Source organism: Ceratosolen solmsi, unplaced genomic scaffold (assembly GCF_000503995.2).
Source record: "Ceratosolen solmsi marchali unplaced genomic scaffold, CerSol_1.0 scaffold3, whole genome shotgun sequence".
Classification (NCBI taxonomy): Eukaryota; Metazoa; Arthropoda; class Insecta; order Hymenoptera; family Agaonidae; genus Ceratosolen; species Ceratosolen solmsi.
The window spans coordinates 3,543,165-3,566,176 of NW_011948428.1; the positions used below are offsets into that span (position 1 = coordinate 3,543,165).

The 23,012-nt window shown below is 34.7% G+C and overlaps 2 protein-coding genes across 2 annotated transcripts; one reads left to right on the plus strand and one right to left on the minus strand.

Annotated features, from left to right (window-relative positions):
- Positions 1–3,960: 3,960 nt before the first annotated feature.
- Positions 3,961–20,467, plus strand: LOC105363704 (uncharacterized). Its single transcript, XM_011501455.1, is given in 14 exon segments — positions 3,961–4,209; positions 9,427–9,805; positions 11,272–11,721; positions 12,248–12,646; positions 12,677–12,811; positions 13,500–13,643; positions 13,968–14,251; positions 14,342–14,809; positions 14,972–15,460; positions 16,222–16,676; positions 16,990–17,289; positions 17,597–17,882; positions 18,366–19,295; positions 20,365–20,467. Coding segments are annotated over 13 exon segments (4,917 nt in total). The 5' UTR covers positions 3,961–3,997; the 3' UTR covers positions 19,282–19,295; positions 20,365–20,467.
- Positions 20,468–21,071: 604 nt separating this feature from the next.
- Positions 21,072–22,946, minus strand: Nelf-E (negative elongation factor E). Its single transcript, XM_011501379.1, has 3 exons — positions 22,658–22,946; positions 21,967–22,458; positions 21,072–21,380 (listed from the first exon to the last, which is right to left on the minus strand). The coding sequence occupies exons 1-3, from the start codon at positions 22,736–22,738 to the stop codon at positions 21,135–21,137; spliced, it is 819 nt and encodes a 272-aa protein (XP_011499681.1). The 5' UTR covers positions 22,739–22,946; the 3' UTR covers positions 21,072–21,134.
- Positions 22,947–23,012: the final 66 nt, after the last annotated feature.

Sequence of the window (23,012 nt, forward strand, 5' to 3'; positions counted from 1 at the left end):
GATATCATACTATTGAAATAATTTTTCCAATGATCTTTAAATAATATCGTAACGACTTTCTATCCATATTATGGAAATAACATTGTCATTAGTGAATATTAAGCTGAATTTTCAAAATTCATCATAACTAATAATAAAAAATCTTCTTTTTAATGAAATAAAAATAAAACTAATTTTAACTACATTATCCTCTTATGTAACATTACAACGACACGAAAATTTTTCAAGTGGCTACAAACTAGCAAAAAACCTTTCAAATATACAAATATCACAGTAAAGTTGAAATTGGAATTTCTCTAAATTATCATGCATAGTTTCTGTAAATAATGATACATATCTTTAAATTGCCTCCAACTTCGTTTATATATCGATAAAAGATAAAAATAATTTCTGACATATTTTAAATAGTTTCAATGTTAGCTCAGTTTCTACGAAAATATTGGTTTTCAGCACAATAAGCGAGTAAGATATTCTTAGTATTTCTCCCATTTTAAATAAATTCTATCGCTTCAGCTTATTAAATGGCGTACACAACGATTTTAGAATTTTCAGATCCTTTGAGATCTAGCCTTTGTACATAAAATTCTTCGAAGTTTTTCATATTATAGTTGTCAACTGAAATTTTGTATATTAAAATCATAACTAATTAATTTTATTTTAAATTACCTAAATTCAATTTTCTTTACTTTAAATGTGAATGTAATCATTGGCAATTTTTCGTTTTTTTTTTATTCTTTTATATCCCAAGAGATACAGAAACATAAAAAATTAATATAATACTTGAGAAGTCGTATAAGTAGTTATGGAACTGTAATTTATAAGACCTAATGTAAGTAATGATAGTTTTAATAATCAAATCATAGGCTTTATTAATTTTATATTAATAATTTATATATATATATATATATATATATGTATATATATACATATGTATGTAAGTTCATTATAAATTGTTGAGTAATAAATTAACCTGACCTGTCGTTTGTCACGTTATTCTGTATTTTTCTATCAGATTTAGATAAAAACTAATTCATTGCGAATAACGCAACGAAAAAGGAAAAAATTACTGAATATTACAATTTTAAGTTATTAATAATAGTACGCTAATAATAAGTTATTAAAAATAACCATATGGTGATGTATATATTGATAATTAAGGAAGAGTAAGAAATATAGCGACAAAAATACGTTAACTGACGTACAACTGCAGGTTTTATTTATATAAAAAAAAAAAAAAAAAAAAAAAAAAAAAAAAAAAAAAAAAAAAAAAAATTTTTTAAATTAACATTACCTTTATCTGATATTTTGTCTACAATTTCTGATGTTAATTTAAAATTGTTAAAAATTTCGTACTTCGACATTTAAATTACTATGCTAAAATTCACACGCAGAAATATATTAAAATATTGGCAACTAATTATTTACCATCGTGAATTAATCCCGAAAATGTCAAAAATTTTCCACGACAGTCATTAGCCATAACCCGTTAAAAAAAACTGCTCAGTTAAAATTCATTTGCTAGCTCACGTCTTATCGTTGTAACGGAAGTGCTCGAAAAGTAATAGGAAAATAAAGTTAAAAATTAATTATTTCTTATTTCAGGAAAACTGACGAGACAGTTATGTCGAGGAAAGGTGGGGTTGTGCTAAAAGTACCGGGTACGCAATCGTATCCCTGAAGCTGCGGTCATCGAGTTGTCAAATGTCGGGGCTTGCAATTCAGCCGGCGGACCTCGTCTCTTGTCCTCGAATCGCTCATTATCTCTCTCCGTTTCGCAATTAAAGCATCGAATGGGCCCGCCTCGCTCGACGCTCGCGTCCTCGTCACTTGGCTCTCACCTCGATATTTCTCAAAGTTCGCGGTCCGCTCATGGCACTCGGGCCATTTAATCTCGGGCGGCAGAGACAGCCGAGACGCGCTGCCGGTTGGATTGCTGCTCGTATGCGCCCGCGAAACGCCTGCCGTGACCTTGGGGATTCCGCAAGGCCGAGCGAGGATAAGGAGCCCCCGGGGCTCATGACGTGCTCCCGGCTGCAGTGGCTACACCGCGAGGGGCTCCGAAGGTGGACGAAAGCGCGCGCTTGCATTAATCGCGCGAGCCGAAGGAAGTGAGTGAGCAATGTGTGTGGGAGCAGCCAAGGCCGTGGCAATAACCTGGCGACGATGGCACCCATGAAATTACGTACTATCGACTCGCGACTTTATTATTAATGCCCCTGGAAGTCCTGAGCACGGGAACAGGTTAAGGATGACGTGTCGCGCACTTTTTCTCGCTCCTGGGTCCTTGACTTTCGAGGGTTGTGCAGTCGTCCGGGGTTCCCGACCGCTCTCATACTACAATTTACCGCTACCACCGCGATTTATCACAACTACTACTGCCACTGTTACTATCACTATCAGTACGACTACTACGACCAGTACCACTACTACTATTACTACGGCTACTTGTACTATTACTGATACTACTACTACCTACTACTACTACTACTACTACTACTACTACTACTACTACTACTACTACTACTACTACTACTACTACTACTACTAACTACTACTACTACTACTACACTACTATTACTACTACCGCCTCTATCTTTTATTTTTACTATTGTTGTTGCTGTTGCTGTTATTAGTGTTATTATCATTTCCATTATCGTCATCATCATAATTGTCATTTACATTATTATCGTGTTTTAAAAATGTCAACTGAGAAATTCTCGTCATCAAAATATTTTTAATGACAATTGCAAATAGAATTGGTTTTAAGTATACTTTCGTGAGTAATTCGAGATGAATGAATTATGGTAACCAATCAAGGACACAACAATTTGCGTAATTTTTCGTTGAATAAAAGTACTTAGTGTTTTAAATTCATAGTATTTCTTTTATGATTTATAAATACGAATATAAACAGATTGTTAATTAAAATACTTTAATGATTCATTTTATTTACAAAATCATAACTATTCAATATTAGTTTTGAAATTAAAGGATTGCATCGTTTGAGCTTAAATTTTACGCAACTGCCAAAGTACTAAAAACTCAATTAACTCAAATTAGTAAATAGATATAAATTTACGTGGCAGATTACCTTGAAAATTGTATAATTTTAATTTTCAATCCCTCTTATATAATAACATGAAAAACTTTGCATTTTCATTGAATTAACTTGTAGATTTCGAGGCTACAATATCATCCAAATAAATAAGCACATTAATTATTATCAGATTAGACAATTATGTATGTTAAAGACTTATTGATATATTTATTTAAACTGTCGATTGTACCTCGAGGTTTGTAATTATTATTAGCACGACGTACGCATACACTTAATAACAATTTTATTGACGAAGCGTCATGGTGTAGAAAAAAGAATGCACAACAATACATTATAACTCATGGGAAAAAAGCACGTATTTGTGAAATGTCAAATTATTAGCCTACATACATAGTATGTACATACGTTATAATACATACGTTATCGTTACGTCATTGGTATATGCCAAAGCACGTGAAGTTCGATATTCCCCCCCTCCCCCCCAAAATTTGGCTCTAATGAGCTCATCGGAAAGCACAAATGTCCTGTTAACCGTAAAGTGAATTCTCCGATGAGAAGGCTCAATGTCGAATAGAATTTTTATTCATTAAGTGTAATCTTTATCGGCAGGTGTTGATAAACGCTTATCACCATCTCGCCAGCAAAGTCTGTATTTCGCAGTCTCATTGAAAAGAAAATCCTCGTGAAATACAGGTGTGATTAATTTTCAGCTCGGCGGTCCATCACCGATGATCCAGGACCTCGCTCTTCAGCACCTCGGGCAGGAGCGTCAACTCAGGGCAAAAGTGTCAACCCCACCTCCATACTCATCTCCAGGCGGTCGCGCGATTCGGTCGCGGAGCGCGAACTCTCGCTTAGCCGTGGCGAGGAGCAGCGCTCTGCGTTGGCGGGGGGCGTGGAGCGGTGCGAGGGTCGCGGACGCGTCTCGTAGTGGGGGCGATGGAGAACGGGCGTCGGGGGCGCAGCGCCTCCCGCGCGTCCTCCACCACCTCCTCCAGCCTCGAGGTGCGCTGCGCGTGCCAGTACTATAGGAGCGACTCGCTGCTGCCGGAGCGGAGCGCACTCGCGACGGTGAGGCCGGCCCCGAGGCAGACAGCTATCAGGATGGTACAGACACCGCCGGCCGGCAGGAGACAGCCGGTACGATGCGGGTGAGTTTTTGAACGCGACGCGTATCGACCCGCCGGGGGCGCGCGAGCGCCCCTTCCAAGGACGAGCGCGCACTCGGCGGGACGAGGGCGGCCGCAATCATCCTGTAATCACGGCCATCCATGAGGAGGACTAAGAGGGTTACCTTTCGGTAAGACGAGAAGGACGTTGGTCCTACCAACGTTGGCCTTTACCGACCCCCGGCTAGTGATCATCATTTGTCGCGTTGCATAAGATCCTCGCGGCTAGGCCTCGTAAGGAGGCTGCTGCCGCCGCCGCCGCTGTCGCCGTCGTCACTACCGTCGTCTCATAAGTGGGACTGAGATAAATGCACTCTCGTGGGAGATTTTTTGTGCATTGGCGATGGGAGAGCGACTAGGTCGAGATTACTGGGACTCTCCGTGCGCTCGTCTGACATTGTGATTCACAAGAGCCGTGAATATTCATAATCGAAGCACGTGATAGTAAATCGTGGCCACCTACGCAGTGCGCGTGGTTGGTTACCGTCGTCCAATGTTTTATTCATTCGTGCCAGTTTAGTGCGAATAGAAAAAGAAAACGCGCGTTTCAGCGGTAAAGTGATAAAGTGCCTTTGTGAAGACGTCGTAAAAAATTTATGTGGAAGATGTCCGTTTTAGTTATGTAGTCTTAATTTAGAGAGGTTAAAACTGCTTGACTGCTTGACATGCCACAGCTATGTACAACGACACTTTTATCATTATCATTATTATTGTTAAAGTTAAAGATCCGAGGCTCGCGCACATAATCGCGTAAATAAACGATATAATAAATTTTCATGACGTTTAATCGGTTTTTGCTAATACAAGTGAATGGATCTTCGAGCCATGGAAATGTGCGGCTACTTAGAGTCCACGGCTGAAACCTCTTTATCGCGCATTATTTGACGAGGTCGCAGGAATTAGTTTATCTCGTTGAACGCGGCTCCCATGTGGTTCTCGGTGCGTCAAAGTAATTAAGCGCAAAAAATAATTGCTCATGGTACGCTCGTTTCAATGGTCAAGAGCATCGTCCGATATAGATGCTACGACTGTCGGCATAACCATTAGCTTGTATTTAACGATAAAGTTACGCTGTCTTTTCCATATGGTCGTATAGCATAAATGAAAATGTATTTTCAGTCACACATCCGTAACTATCGACTCCGGCTATTATAACCTCGGATAGCTAAAAGAATTATCGACACTCAGCTGTACATACCGCGACACTAAATATATTCACACGGAATACGCCGAGTGGCTGCATCGCCGTAATGCCTATCGTTCTATTTCCAATGAACTATTTCACAAGGAAGCAACGAGCGAAAAGGAAGGAAAGAAAGAAGGAAGAGTATAGAGAGTAGAGAGCTTAATAGCTGGGGAGAGAGGAGAAAGGGAGAGAGCGCACCTAGCGTAGCGTCGCATCCACTCTAAAATTAACCGGGAAAATAAATAGTTAAGCCGGGGCTCGGTGGTGAGCCGCCAGATTCACGGCCAATAATTGGGCCGCTTACCTTGCCCTTTTTTTCCTTCTCTACGACGATGCTTTCTCCTCCGTCTGGGCGGGTTTTTCGCGCCTGCGAGCCTCCCCTCTCTGCCCGAGCGACACCTCGCGCGATATTAGACAGAGAGGTCGCTTGCGTATTGCATTTAGTGATGAGGTAAATGCCGGTGGCTGCGTAAGTGCGTTTGACCACCGCGGACTATTTAAGGTCCGCTCGGCTTGGCTATAGATAGAACCGGGCAGATCTCGAGCGGTGGCCCGGTCCAGTGTCGCGGATCGTTCGACGTCTCTCTCTCTCTCTCTCTCTCTCTCTTTCTCTCTCTCTCTCTCTCTCCTCTCTCTCTCTCTCTCTCTCTCTCTTTCTCTCTCTCTCTCTCTCTCCCTCTCTCCCTCTCTCTATCTACCTCTCTCTATCTCTCTCTCTCTCTCTCTCTCTCTATCTGGGTTGCCTCGGTCTTTTTTATTCGCGTGCTCGCTCTCGTGAGCGACTTATCTATGACGGCTCGCCGATGCGCATTTCTTACTCGGCCGATGTCTTGGAATACGAGCGCGACCGGACGATCTCTGCAAAAAGTATTCGTGGAAAAGGATTGCGAATTATATCACGACATTCAATGAAGCGCAACGGCTAAAGAAAGAATTATTTTTATCCCTAATGATAAATTGCATGCTCTACATGCCATTCTTATCTTCTAGCTAGGCATTCTTTTTTTTATTACAATTACAATTATTTTTTCCGAAATAAACCTTAGTCGCGGCATAAATCTATCATTCCATGTAGTTAATGCTTTCTTAGCTCAATGATTACTTGCTAAAATTATCAAACATTTATATTATGTTACTATTCAACTTCTCTTCGCAATATATTCAATTACAGATAGTTTATATTAAAGGAAGCATACTGAAGCTCTGAACTATTATTTAAAATTTACTATTGTTTACCATAACGAATTACAGTATTATATATCATGAATTATGTATAGCTGCCGCGTACAAGACGCCCATAAACGGAGAATCTATAATATATCATTCCTTACTTAAAATGTAGGTCAGTTGGACATTGAAGACCAATTTAATAATGTAAATCGGATGTTTTAAATATTAATGATTTATAAATCACTTGTAGTGTAAAATACAAAAATATCCGTAATATTGTAGATTTTACTCTACTAATATCCACTTGAAACGTATGAAAATTATATAAGAGGCAAATAAAAAAAATAGTATTCGAAATAATTGAAAATTTCATTATAATTATTATGCGACCGTTTTTTTTTGTGAGATTTCTAAATCTCTTCTTAATAAAGTTTTTTTTAATTCTCATAAAAATGCATTATAATGTAGGATTACAACAGGTGAAATATACCAAAGACAAATGTATAGGTGTTTTATGACAATAATAATTTCTTTATCAAAAAAAAAAGCTCATTTATACAATATTTTGTTTATGGAATATTTTACAATTTAATATATTAAGTTTTTAATATATACAATTAGCTTGAAAAGTAATGGATTGAAAAATATGAGAAAAAATAATGTTATTTTTAGAATCATGTAAATGAGTCACTACGGAATAAATCCATTTTTAAAAAATGAAAAAATTATCCTCTTATTAACAAGAGTTAATTAAATTAAATCTATCATAATGTTACAAATATATATATATATATATATATATATATATATATGAATTAGAAAACTAATTATAAGTTTTTATTATTATAATTTCATGTAAATGTATATTATCTAGAAAATTTTTCACTTGTAACGGACTCATTATTTAGCAATATATTTTCACAGATTTTGAAACTAATTGCTCATTAGTATTATATAAACTTAAAACTTAAATAATATTAATCGATACAACGAAGTTATAATTATTGCATGACAGCTCTTACAGTCTATTTTCTCGACTTCATTTTTAATTAAATTATTAAAATTATTTGTAAAATATTAATGACCATTCAATATTATGTAATATCAATTAGATAATATAATTTACGACTGTTTTACATTATTCTCGTAAGGATATTGTAACAATGTCAGCTCGTATATTAATTAGAATTTCTATTTTCGGTAATTGGACGAATTAATGTACTATCAGAGACAGATTTTTTATTCAATAAACTTTCACAAATATTTTCCATTTGTTAATTAAACAAACCAAATTTTCGTATTTTTTTTAAGTTTAGAAATTCGGAAAATTGTAACAAAATAAAAGTCATGTAATTATTAAAATATAATTATTAAGCTGATTCTAGTTAAAATATTAATTTCGATTTTTTTTTCTTTTTAAGAATTTTAAAAATTTTCATATATATATATAATGTATCATTATATGGAAAGTTTACGTAAATGTTGAAAAATTTGTTTTATATCAATTTATTTGAGACTGAATTTTCTCATTTTTAATTGTTCATAATGCGAAAACTGAGTGAAGTTACAAAACGTCAAATGTTGCGATGACAATTAATTGGGTGAATTATTTATGAAAATGACACGGGCATAAACAGTCCAGTAAAATGAATTTACATCTACATATTCATTTATTATCTTTATAAAATATAATTGTATTTATATATTTTTCATTTCCACTACGAGTTTGTTAGATAATGTTTTTTTTTTTTTTGGATTAACGCAAATCATGTGTATCATAGTAGACAATTTGAAAAACTTTAGTCTAAAAAAAGCTAATCGTCAAATTATTCAATAAATAAAGTTTTCTGGTATTAAAGTAGTAATAAACTGTGAAATAAATACTATGCGTAGAGTACATAAAATTAATACAATAATTTTATATGACCTTTAATCTAGTTTTTTCATTTTGATTATACATTCGTAGATTTAAGGTAGTTTTATCTAAATATTATTTAATTCAATGACAAATTAGTTAAATTAGACAAAATAGTTAACAGAATTTTACTAAATAAATACATATTTTGCAATGTATAAAATATGTTTTATATATAATAAATGGATTTGCGAATGCTAAAATGTAATGTAATTCTGATAATAGTGACTGTCATTTATATTCTCAATATTATTGCTTTAAAAATATAGTGAATTATCTATGTTTTAATTCATAACTTTCAATACCAACTTCATTAAAATAATAGGCTAATAATTCTCAACCACTATTTAATTATTTCAAAATTATTGTACACTAGACGCTGTATTCTCGAGTAAACTTAGAATTAGCTTTTTGAATGACATCATACTTTAACGTTCGCACGTTGATTATTTATATAATCAATAGAAGAAACGAATATTAAAATTGTATATAAACTTCGAGATTAAGTATATAAATTTTTTCTGATGAAATATTTTGATTATAGTTAAGCGAATTATAATTATAAACATAAGCTTCTCTTAGCTCTCAGCCAATAAAATGTCAACTATTTCGCACAAAATTCGTTATAATTCAAAATCTCACCAGAATGTATATTCCTTTAAAAAAAACTCACGTTCACGCGTTCCTGTACTGTAGCCGCACATACTCGACATTACGTAATATGAAATACGCAAAAAGAACTATAATTTGAAATAAGATATAATTCCAAGCGTGTTAATCGTACAAACATGCAAATGCAAGTCGTGTATATTACGTATAATTACAGCTGCAATCTTAAAAAAGAAAAATGTAAAAGAATAAAGATGACAAATAAAGAAAAGCAGAGAAAATACCATAAGTTCATTCTAAGATAACTTGCGTTTCTTAGGGATCATGACTACGAGCCCATCGGCACTCCAGCTTTGCGGATGGCGATCTCCCAGAACTCGATGTCATCCCGACTAGCTGCTCCCGTGGTCAAGATCACGGATACGGATATGGTTCCGGTTGCTGACAGCGATGACAGTATCGAGGATCGCTACCGCTTCAAGGAACGCGCTCATATTCTGGAGGGTGACGTCGTCCTGCCACTCGACGGATGCATCGAGGACCACGCGATGCACAGTAGAAATCTGGGTGACGAGACCGTCGATACGTCGGCCGACGAGCTCGACGGCGTCCAGCAGGGAAAACTCAATATCGATTCGCAAAATTCCCTGACAGTGGCAAATGAGTTGAGCACCAATGTCGCGACCCCGAACAATCAGGTGCGTCCAGCCTGATCCTGGGATGATGTGACATTTATCATTGAACTTCTTATTATGCGTATCACATGTATTTCAAATTTCTCTTCAAAATGATGGCAAATGGTCATAATTTGCAAATGAAACAATTGAGGAACAGTAAAGTTTGCTTAGATGCATGAACTACTTTTCGAGAATTCCATTGAACGTAAATACGAAACATGTATCTGATTATTTTCATTTTTTGTCAATAATATCTGACATCACTTCATATTATAAAATAAAAAACTTAATAGTAGATTAAAGTTAAGAATTGAAATTATTCAAATAATCATTGACTATACGGCTATTTACAAAATTTGTGAATTATAATTACGATGATAAGTTAAAATATTCAATGCAAAGTATTCTAATAAATATTGAATATTTACATTAATCAATACGTATGAAAAGATAATTAGATACAATGTAAATAATTATTGCTTAAGTAATAGGTTAATAGCAAAGATTGTGTAATCCAAGAATCAATGTAACGATTTGAGATTTAATTTATTGTTAACAGTAAAGTATAATTAACTATGTACTTATAAATAATAATAATATTTATTATAATAGCGGAAATTTTATTAAGAATTACATTCTGAGTAGCTTAATTTTTGCCTGAACTATAGATATGCAAATAAATTTATAATTTGAAGCCAAACGTAAAAATCAAAATAATTAATAGAAATTTTTACTTTCTTATGTAAACATTTATGTTTCAATTCATAAAACATACACTCGTAATTAAGTAATTGCATTAATAATGACATTATTCACGAGATTCTTAGAATCCGAAGGAACGTACTTTATGTACTTACTTACTTACCAGTACAGTTACTAAGGTTTTTTCAAATCTATTGTAACGTAGATTATTAATGGCAGTACATATTATTTTCTATATTAGTAAATAAAATAATATTCCTTAATATCACGAGAAGCATTTTAGCGAAATAATATTTGTATCGGATAATTTATTCTCCTTGCATCTTTATTACCTTTTCATTCTTTTTTTATTCTAGTATAATAAAAATATTAATCAAATTATAACACCAAATATTTATTTATACTTTTTATAATTCGAATCTTTTTATCATCTTTATGTTTTTTGCATAAAATGTTAAATAATATAAAATAAATTAAATGAATAATTTTCAGTTCCATAATAATTACAGATTATGTGATTTATGACGCTTTTCTTAAGATTTAGAACAATTGAAAAAATATTTTTTATTATATTATAACAATGTTTATTTACGTTTAAATAATAATAATAAAATAAGTTTATCCTTGTATATAATCGAACAATTCATGGAGAACAAGAACTATCTTCAAACATTAATCCTCTCAATGTTTCTTCTCATTGATCATCAGCAATCTTTTTATTTAAAGTTTTCTCCATTTGTCAATGAACTAAATATCTGAAATACATGACCCCTATATCTTTAAAGGAGGAGCTGTCAAAGCCGGAGAATGGCACTGGATTCCATGAGAAATTTAAAAATCAAGCTGGAAAAATTCGTTCTCGGCTACGTAGTATCCAAAAATCCACTTTCTCCATGCCCCACAGCCGACAAAAGGCAACGGAGACGACGTTGACGACGACGGTGCCTAATGCCAAGCCACCATCCTCACCCAGAATGGATCAAAAGGCCAGCAGGATTGAGCGCTTTCGTATGGCTCTTCCGGAAAGGCCGCGTTTCTCCCTCCCCGATAAGTCCAAGTTCCATTTGCCCGACAGATCCAAGTTCCATCTTCCCGATAGATCCAAATTCCATCTGCCAGAACGTCCGAAATTTAATTTGCCCGATAAATCGAAATTTCATATTAAGAAGCCGAACATTCAGTTGCCCAAGTCCTTGACACGCCCGCGAAGAACGGCCTCAGGACGAATTTCACAGGTAAGAATAATCTGCATTTAACGATTAATTAATTAATTCTTCCTTTCAATTGTTATGGATTTTCATGCTATTCTACTTCCTTCTAAATAAAAGAACAGTCTCGTAGAATTTCATTTTAAATAGTTCATTTGATGGGAATTGAGGGGAATAAAGTAAGATTAATTTGATAGTTTTTTTTTTTATAAAAATTTCAAAGTAGAGAACTAAATGTTACGATCGAGGTGATAAAGTATCAAAAGAGTTTATCTTGTTAAAAATAGATCATTAATCAATAATTAATTTTATTTGCATTGTACACGAATAAAGTGATGACGCATTAATGCAAGAATATTTAACTGATCATTACTAATCCTGTACTTGCCACGTCCTTGTACTGCCCTATCTAATTATTGAGAGCTAAAGTAATAATTGTAATACAAATAAATTTATACAAATTGCATTTAATTTCATTGAATATTGCGAGAACATTGGCTCGAATGATAATAAAGTATATAATTATCATACTCTATGACTATAGAAATTACAGGATGAGAGTCAGACACCGAAGGGAGATTCTAATACAACTTCGCGTCGCAACATTTTTGACTTTTCGACGTATCCACGTCCAAAATTGTTCGAGCGTAAGTCCAAAGCCAAAGCCGACTACGTCACATCATCGCCGAAAGAATCTCGATCGCAGTCGACTGAATCCTCGACGTTCCCGCGATCAAAGAAATCGTCATTATCGTTGAGTGAGCGCTGGGCTCAGAGATTCGGCGACACGTCACGATTTTTTCACGATTCATCGTCGATCACGGATGAAAATATCATCGATAGATCAAAGCCCTGGCTGCATCCGTCTTTTGAGAAGCCAAGATTTTCGCTAAAACCTCAGACGTCGAAGGATGACGGCGAGGATGATGACGAGGACAATGAGGAAGATGATGATGATGATGAGGAGGAGGAGGAGGAGGAGGAGGAGGGGGAGGAGGAGGAAGATAAATTGCCGTGGGAAAATACAGAAAGGAGAACGTACGTAGTGGACGATGAAGATATTCTGGAGGACGAAGAAGAAAAGAATATATCACCTCAGGATAACATCCGGTCCAAGGTGGTACATATATATTAAAATCTTGTTTAGTGTGTTAAGTATAAATCTTAAGGCTTTGTGCTTGATTTGTTAAACCTGTTTTAGTAATCTGAATGGTCGAACTAAATAAGTATGTTGCATTTTCAAATTGAATTAATTCCTTTAAAAAATCGCAAATTGTTTTAAAGCATATTTAATTATTTCTATGCTCATTTATCATATATCAATGCATTCACTAAGCAAAAAGTACTAACCCTAATTTTTTTGGATTATTATAAATATTATGAAATAATACGATTTTTCACAAAAGTAAAATTGAACAATATGAGTATTTTTGTTTTTCAAATACTTAAGCAGTTTTGTATTCATTTATGAATACATCATACTTTATTAAAAATAAGTGAGCTTGAATGATTTATGACGTATAGTTATATTGTTTTGAATTTAATAAGTTGCAAATTTAATGCGCAAGCTGTAAGATTTTAACAATATTATTAATACAATTTATTTTTTAATAATTAACAAGTATGCATTTGTAAGGAGCAAAGCGTTAACAATGATACTGCTATTTATTTTTAACTTGTAGAATGTGTATATCATATATATATTTGTATAATATTAAATTACCAAAGCAATTTTCTATTTAAGTTATTTTATAGATTTATAGATAATATTTTTAACAAGTTTTTAACATGTATGTACCCCACAGAAAGAGGATTTTATTTTCGGCAACCAACTCATTAAAGATCCAAGAGTGAGCGACGAGGAATTAATGAATCGTATTGGAAATGAACAGCCAAAGAAAAAAGTTCGTCTGGTCGAGAGCGTCAATGGATCGAGCATTGATCCCGATGTAAGTTTTTGACGAATTTTGGAAAACTTCTAAAGTATAAACTTAAATTTGACAAATAGAATACTGTGCCGATCTACTCTAATCATAGATTTCGAATATTTTATATCATCTAATTTTTTGTTTTGTTTTTTTTTTTTTTTTTTTTTTTTTTTTTTCATTGAAAATGTCCTTGCCACTTTTATAAGATTGTCTTATCAAAAATTAATAATGATTTACTGATAAATGGTAGAGATTAATCAACGATAAAATCAAAATAATTATCTAGTGTTTTCAACTTAAACTTCATCTACAAATGATATTCCTAAAGTGAAGTAATCCTTTTAGATAGAAGACGATACAGCGTATCATCAGCAAGAAGTGTTTGATGTTGGATTTCCACCGGTGGATCCACGTGTTTTCGATGCAAACCGAGAACATTCCGAGGGTATGTCGGAAGACGAAGACTGCTCATCCATCAGGTCGGACCGGGAGATCCAACAGTCGAGCGGAAGTTCATGCGAGCGACGCCGTCATGGAGTTATAGAAGAAATAGACTCGGATGAATTCTTTTTAAGAGAAAAGGGCATCAGTCAAGAAAATATGAGATTCCACCTAATCAGCGAAATAAGGTAAGCTTATAATATAAGATAATTAATGAAATTGGCCAAAGTTGAGCAAAAGCACAACAATGTAATATCAATTTCATTATTTAACCTCAGGGACGCCCTGAGGCCACGTAACGCCTTGGCCGATGAAATACCACCCGAGCGGCCAAAACGCATGCGATCTTTCCGCAAACGGAAGGAAGAGTCTCTGGAATCGCTCGAGGCGACGCCTCCTCCCGAGAGGCCAAATCGAGATCGCGCCTCGCTACGTCGTAGTCAGGAGTCCTTTGGACAGACGAGTCTTGATCGAGTCAACAGCCTATCGCGGCATCGAATCGTCTACCAAACGGAGACGCCTCCAACGCCTACGGACTATGAGCACAGTAGCGAACCCCTCGACAACATCGTCGTGCTCAAACCCGAGAGAAGAAAGTCCTCCAAGCACTCGATCAAGAGCCAGAGCCATACGGAGCTCCCGATCGAGGAACAGAGTCTCATGCTCAGCCCGATGGTGCAGCAGCTTCCGCCGACCATCCCTCGTCGTAGAAAACGACTGCGAAGGGACCAGTCATCTGATTTAAGGTGAACATTAATCTTGGATTATGCTTCAATGACAAATTCATACAAATTCGAGTCGAGCTAACCAAATTTATATGTTCATTATTTATTTATGTTTATTATTCACAATAACGTGTCGCACCACATCGCTAAGATTTATAGAAAATCTTATTCCCGATTCATCAGCTTACGGACCATTGACGGTGCATTGTGCAATGGTTACGGCAACGGCAACTCCTTCGATCAGTCTCATGAGATGATACCACCAACTCCGCCACCGACTCCGCCGCCCGAATTTCCGGAGGATAACGAGTCGTTGCAGGACCTCGATAGTATCGTACCGCCCGTGCCTCCGAAACGCACGCGCTCCATCTCCAGGACAGCCTCTCTACCACCGGAGGACGACCGCACATCCCACGGCGCAGATTCGTTGCCGAATGACTTTGGGTACGTTGACGATGATTTGCCGACGATACCGAGGGACTCGTCGTCGCGCGAGCCCAGCTTGCCTGGCTACGCCGTCATCGAGAAAAAGGATAAGCCACCGAGGCCACCACCCCCCAGGAGAAAGCGGCAGCAGAAATATGCCACAGCTCCGAGGCCCACCAAAACCACTCCGCAGAGACCACAAAGAGCCTATAGCACCCTAAGGCTTACCAAATCTAACTCAATAAGGTATCCGTAAGGTCCCTTTCTCACTTTGTATTTATTTGTCTGTATTTGCGTGTACTTATGTGAATGGACACTATTGAGATATTTAAGAGATCTTAATTTTATAGAGAATATCATTGTGAATTTCATGAGATCAATATTTTTTATAATGCTCATATTTAATATCCACCTGCTATAAATTAATGATAAAATTTTGTAATTTGATATTAAAGTATTCGTACTCTGTGAACAAACAATTGTGAATAAGTAGCATAAGAATAGCGGAAGAATAATTTTTGTTCTGAAAAATACGTCATCATCCTATTGATAATTATAGAAATACGTTTTTTTTTTTTTTTTTTCTATAATAAGATTCGCGAAATATACCTCTATTGATCTACAGTCTTCAATTTATATTTTACTACTTCGTATCCAAATCATTCGTATCGAATTTCGTGTGAATTTGAATAGTTGAATAAATGTTAATGTAAGTAGCAGAAAAGAATTTTAAGATCTTAAACGCCTTTAAAAGCTGTAAATGTTGAGAAATTTAAAAATATTTTTAAATAGATGCTATTGAAAGTTTTAATTGTATTCATGGAAATTTTCGCATTAAAACCAAAAACTTAATGTTAATTTTATAAAATTGCCTAATTATCCGTGAATGTTACGAATAGAGTTAAATAAGTTTTACAGCTTAGCAGTTGTATATAACACGTTAAATTACGACTTTTCCTATTAAAGTTACGTAAATGAAATTGCATGTAATATCCTTCTTCGGTCAGAAAATCGAGTGAATCGATGCCATTTATCGATCACGACTATTCCCTGGAGAACGATGACGATTTTCATAAGGACTTATTGAGTGGCGAAGTTGTTGTCAAAATGCAAGGTCGGCCATTGCCTGCGCCACCTCGACCTCCCCGACATCGTAAAGTTCGCAGGAGCCCGGTGCGGCAAATCACTCCAGACTTCTCGGAAACCGTTGCCTCCACTCAAACAGATCCACTGCCAGATGATCTTGTCATCGAGGAAGAAATTACCGCGGCTAAGCTCGTGGTCACACCCTCGAGAAGCGGCTCGACGAAGGTATATATAAGCACCGAGAGGATACCGAGTCCAACGGTAGGAAGTTACAGCAGTACAAGAAGTGCAACGCCCTTGATGCCAACGATTCCACCACTTCCGGATGCAGTTCAGCAACAGAGGGATACAAATGAACCGCGAGCTATGGACACGGGTTTGTTCATAACTTTATGTCGCTTCTTTGCCAATATTCTCAGTAATATAGTCAATAATTCATTATAAAACTTATCAACTATATATATATATATATATATATATATATATATATATACGTACACATATAATTTAACCTGAAATTTTCATTGTTTACGATTTTAATTTAACTTAAAAAATATAACAGACTAATTGGAATAAGGACGAGATAAATTATTTCTCTACATTTGTATAAAAGTCAGTGACAAGAGAAAAATGCATTTGAACGATATTCAATTTAATAGATTCTTTAATGTTAATTGTTTTCGATGTAGGAGAGAGCCAGCAAAAAATACCGTCCTCTGGTGAATTTAAACGACTCGATCCATGCCAATTAGATCTTATTCGTTCGGCCTTATTTTCCACCGAGCAGCCACTTAAAATCCCGAGCCTTGAAGTGACGGATCTAAAAGTCGATCGCCTAACCGTCTCGCAAATAGAGGCATACAAAGTCGTGGCCTCGGAGATCGACGCCATTGTAGTCTCCGCGACTGAGATGTCGAACAAGGGCGAAGCCGAGGGCGGTGTTCATCCCTCACTGCTTCAAGAACTTATATCCATAAGAGATCAATTAGGTGACAAGATATTAATGACTTGATATTGTATATAGAATTGGCTAATGAAATAGCTTGATCATAAATTTTCTATTTACTCCAATGCGCACTAGTTGCAAATTAAATATCGATATTAAATGTTTACGCATCTTAAATGTACAATGGCACTTTGTGCGCTTATATAATTTATCTTCATTACTCGATACAGACACATGATTTATGAAGATTTTAACGAGACTGTGAGAAAGAGCGTTTCAATAATATTTTGACAAATAAGAGCTCCGCACTATCAATTTTGCTTGTTAAAATTCTTTCGCGGTTACGGCAGAAGCGGTAATGGCGGCTCAATCGCAGTCGCAATCGCGTCCGCAGTCCGTAATGGAGGACGCGTGCATCGGCACCAGCAACGAGAGGATCAACACCACGGAGGAATCTGACGGTGAGGTCGAGAGGCGTCCCTTCGTAAGGGAAAGCTCGCCTTTGCTGATCGTTGAGCCGCTGAGCAACGAGCAGGTGTCCACCGTAGAAATGGGCCGAACCGTCTTACCGCAGTCGTCTTCTACCACTGACCTCACTGCCATGGACGACGTCGATGCGACTGTGACGTCGGCATCGTTTACCGAGGTGGGTCCTTAAACGTCGAGATGCTGATATGATTTTGGATAAATCGATATTCTTAGCTTAAAGTAATTCAATTGTATTAATTAATTTCTATGCCATTACAAACAATTTGATTTTATAATAATTTACAATAATAAATACTATTTGTGAAGAAACGAAGTCGTTGAAATGTCACTTTCAGATGTATGTAATTTATTCTTTAGAACTTATTCACTATCATAATCAAATTAAGTAATGATACTTATCTTGTATTTATAATACTTATTATGATTTTCAAGGTATAAATGTAAAGAAAATTCCATACATTATGAATAATTCGAATTTGTAAAACTGAAGATCCAAATATCATTTTCCAATTTATACGCGATAAATTCCACGGAATTATCACGGAAATGTCACGCGTGACGAGTAAGGATTGTTTGCATTAATGAATTGTTAATGTAATCCTTCCGCTTGATAGCGGTTTATAACAACAGCAAGTCATTTATCGAAATGAAAAAAAAAAAAAAATCAATATCTTAGAGGATGGAAGAGCCAATGGCGGCTGCGATTGTAGCAACTTACGGGCATCCGACTCGAGCATCCGACAGGGCAACATCCGAGCCGACGGCAGTCACGGGCGATCGACCGGAGTTAAATTCGAGATCGAGATCTACATCGCCAAGTCGAAGTGTCCCCGGTGCCATCAGACAAACAGCATCACCGGTAAAGTCACTACCACCCGTGATTTCCGTAACACCCGACAGTATAATTACACCGGCGACACTGGGCAACAACAGCATGCCAATCAAACACGTAACATCCAACGAAGTCCAACCCCAACGTGCTGTTATATCGTACTCTTCCTCGGACGAGGGAGCAGCGCCATCATCGCCATCATCGCCATCATCGCATCATCCACCCCGCGAAAGCTCCCAACTCCCGTCGTCTTTGCCGACGGATATGTCCTCCCAAAGATCATCCACTCGTCACGCGAAAGAATCCACCCAATCATCAAAGGCCCAAGACAAAATCATAGCCTTCCACACTTCACAAATCCCCCCAGAATTTTTCAGACTAGTCAATCCGCCATTATTATCGTCAGCCATCACAACCGCACCACAACAGCGATCCGTCGTAGAGGTAGAGCCGAGCGTTGCCGAAATGATTGGGCAATTGTTCCGAGCGTTGAGTCTTGCTGGGACGCGCTCATTCAGGCATTTTGTCGATTCTGTAGTTTCTAGATTCGAAGGTCAGTCGGATACAGCCAGAGGGGAGGAGAAAGTAAGGCGGATCGAGTTAGCGATGTGCGCCCTGCTGATACTCATAGCTGGCCTCATCATCTTCTGCATCTGTACCCCGAGATCCGTCACGCATCATCATCATTGGGACTACTTCAATCCACCCAAGTGATCGTTTGATTGAGCGTAAGTATGTATGAGGCTTTGAGAGGTCTCAACATTATTTTCTAATCCTTTGGTTCGCTTATTTAAAACGTCGTGCTTTTGAAAAAGTGTAACGCGTAAAATTTCATGTAAAAACACATTCTATTGACTTTTCATTAAGTGTATTCGTTTTCACACGTAGTCAAATTATTTGTCTGTGTAGTTTTTCATTTATAATCGATGCGAGAAGAATTTTCTTAAAGTACTTTAGACGGATAATATATATTTTAAGATAATCTTTCTTTCATTCTTTCTTTTTTTTTTCTATAAATACATCGTAAAATATACTTTATATTTATACTACTCTCTTCGCTACATTATACGTATACAAATATTTTTAGTTGTTTGCGCTCTAATATTAAAAAAAAAAAAAAATAAAAAAAAAAAATAATAACAAAAACAAAAACAAAAGACAAAAAAGAAAATAATGCTACTTTAAACAAGTGAGACATGAGAACGTTGCTCGCGGATAATGATCATTTTTTAAAATGATCGTTCGATAACAACGCAAAATGTCAACATTCTTTTAATCTTATTCTACTGATTTATACATTTAAAATGGCTTTATTTTCTTTAACTTTATTATTTTAAAGTTTAAAGTTAAAATGTTACCATTTTTCTAGGGAAAATTAGCTCAAATTTCATTCTCTGCATGTGCGATCGGTTTAGGAATTCTTTTAAATACAGTAGATATAAGTTGAGAGTAGAATTTTTATTTTAAATGATTGCACAGTAAGTTCTAATGCAAAGATCTGAATGCTAATTAAGGGAAAATAAAAAACACTCAAAGGGTTACAAAATACAAATAAAACTCAATTGTTTTTAATTAAGACGTGTACGCATAAGTCCGAAACTTATATACTTATCTATGTAAAGTGATTCACGTCCTAATGTATTTATGATAACCACGTTTTATATAAAAAATTATACATTTATCTATATATTGTTATCGAACTATTATATTGTTGAGTCATGTTAAACAGTTTATAATAAATATTACAAATATTTTTAAAAGCTTTTAAAATATGTTTGCTGTTTATTTACTTTTCAGATCCTTATAAATTTGCGAGTGAACTTCCCACACAATTCTACGTTTTTTACTTCAATCCATATATCTCATCAAATAAAATAATCAACTGCTACTATTGTCACTCATCAACAATGCTTAGTATGTAGTAAATAATTAATTAGATTTCGAAGTAGCTAAAAATGCCAATGACAACGAAATGTAAAAAATATTTTGATCAGCATTTTATTCAAATTTTATGTTTAAATAAACTGAAAAAAAAAAAATATATATATATATATATATATATATATATATATATATATATATATATACATATATATTACAAAATATTTTTTTTCAATTATTGAAAGAAAACATCCTAAAAAATGTTTCTTATACGTTATTTTATATAATAGCGCTTAAAACCTGGACATACTTTCGCTTTATTATCGGAGAAACTTTCATATTCACATTGTATCCACTTAAAAGATATTTTTATTTTATTTTACACCATTATTTCATTTTGTGCAGTCAAGATAATTTTTCATTACAAAAGCAAAAACATCACGCTATTAAGAGTCTTTATATAAAAATTATACTTTATTAAATGTGAGTTCTCTTTAATAATTTCACAAGAAAATATAACACTATGTAAATGTACACTTTTAAAAATATTCACACTAAAGATGAGTTCATAATTAAAATTGTAAAATATGAAGTAATATAAAATTTAACATTTTATTTGGTCCAAAATTTTATTTAAATAAATCTATCTATTTCCTTAATAACTATAATTACATTTATTTTTACAATTAGGTAAAGAAATCATCATCGTAAATAACCATATTACGTTTATCCTTGTGACTACTCTTTTGCATATAACTTGCCGCTAATGATGACCACATTGTACTGGAAGTTGTGTCATTTATGGGATCAATCACTGGTTGTCTTCGAGCCATAGAAACTTTCAATTGAATCGATGAAGCCATTATTCCATCCATTTCGCTTATTGATCTCTCGGCTGATTCTGCTTTCTCAAAAGTTATGAAACCTCTGTTGAAATATATAAATTAAATTTACAAAACAATATATGATGCTTAGGTTGCAAATCAATTAAATATAAGTAACGTCTAAAATGTAAAGTAATTATATTTTTTATTAATAATAATAACAATTAATTAACAATTAATAATGTAATAAAAATAAATTAACAATTAATAATAATACAACAAATTATACATTTTTCGTTTTAAGATTCACTATCTTTGGTACTTAATTCTATAATTCAAAAGAATGTAAAATGAAAAACAGTAATTTATTCAAAAGTTTGATCATTTATATATAATATTATTTTTGTAACTGTATTATCATATTAATTATAATCGACTTAATTTTCATATTTTCTAATATGTATCTTCTGAATAATGAGCAGAATTATTAAACAACTGGATAAATGATGAATAAATTATAAAAACATTGATTAATCTATTATTATTAATTAAAAAATTATAAGGTAGAACATCTTCTACTTCAATACAAAGCTATAATAGTGATAATTATACTTTAAATTATTATGAGTATAATTATTTGAATAAGTAAGCATTTATTTAAAAATTAATATTAAATTAATATTATTGCTTACTTTTTCTCGGCTTCCATTGTTATTTTCAGAATATTGCCAAATGTAGCAAAATGTTTTTTTAAAAAATCTTCTGATATTTTATAACCCGAAACAAATATTGTATTGCCTTTGATAGATTTTGCTTCTGGCTTTGCAGATACAGACTTTTCAGTAGTTCCTCTGTCTGCAGTGTCGGTAGCTGATACAAAACTATCATAAAGACCTTTCACTTTTGGTCTTGTTGGTTCACTATCTTCTTCCTCTGGTTGTGTTGCTGAGAATGGCTGATAAGATGATACTGTTTTCTCCGTACTGTTTAATTTTCGTTCTAATCCTCTAGGTCTCTTAAAAGCTTGTTCTGGACGTTTCGGGGTTTTGGGCGCAGTTATGACACCCGATTTAATTAATTTCTTTGCAACTTCACGAGCATCTCTAGCTTCTGTAGGGCGCTTAGGAGTTTGAGGAACACGTTCTGGTTCAGGTTTTGGCGATTTTAAATCTTGCAATGCCTTTTTCTAAGAAATTAAATTAAAATTTAGAAAATAGCTTTGAAACTTAAACAAATAAGTCTTTCTATTATTAAGAATACAATATAACTGTCTGTAAAACAAACAAAAAAAGAAAAAGAAAAAAAAAAACAAAACAAAGAAGAAAAATTCCATGTAAACAATGAAACATAACCTCAACGGTACAAGAATTACTACAGGAAACTACCTTTCTTTTTAACTTATTGTATTTTGCTTGTAGCATCAATTCTTCTTCTGTTAAATTGGATGGAAAATGTAGGTACACCATGTTTGTCTATATTGTTTTCTCATAACCATCCCTTACACAAGTACTACACTTTACTGCTGCACGGCAATATATTATTCAAACATGACTGCCTGTCACTTTCTATAACTTTCTTCAAGTGGCAATAACTTCCTGCATTAATTTTAATAGAGTTTGCGAATTCAGAGTACTACCTGACTCACCGGATCACGTGCAATCCGGGAACATTCAAATTGGAAGGTAAAAATAAAATATTCACGTATCTCTCTCATTGTGTCCTTTGGACAATTAAATGGTA

Excerpts from the sequence above, each read along its gene's own strand:
- Nelf-E (XM_011501379.1), bottom strand. The coding sequence starts at position 22,738 with ATGGTGTACCTACATTTTCCATCCAATTTAACAGAAGAAGAATTGATG. Across the intron at positions 22,459-22,657 it reads ACAATAAGTTAAAAAGAAAG|AAAAAGGCATTGCAAGATTT; the intron begins GTAGTTTCCTGT and ends TTAATTTCTTAG. Across the intron at positions 21,381-21,966 it reads TAACAATGGAAGCCGAGAAA|AACAGAGGTTTCATAACTTT; the intron begins AAGTAAGCAATA and ends TTTATATATTTC.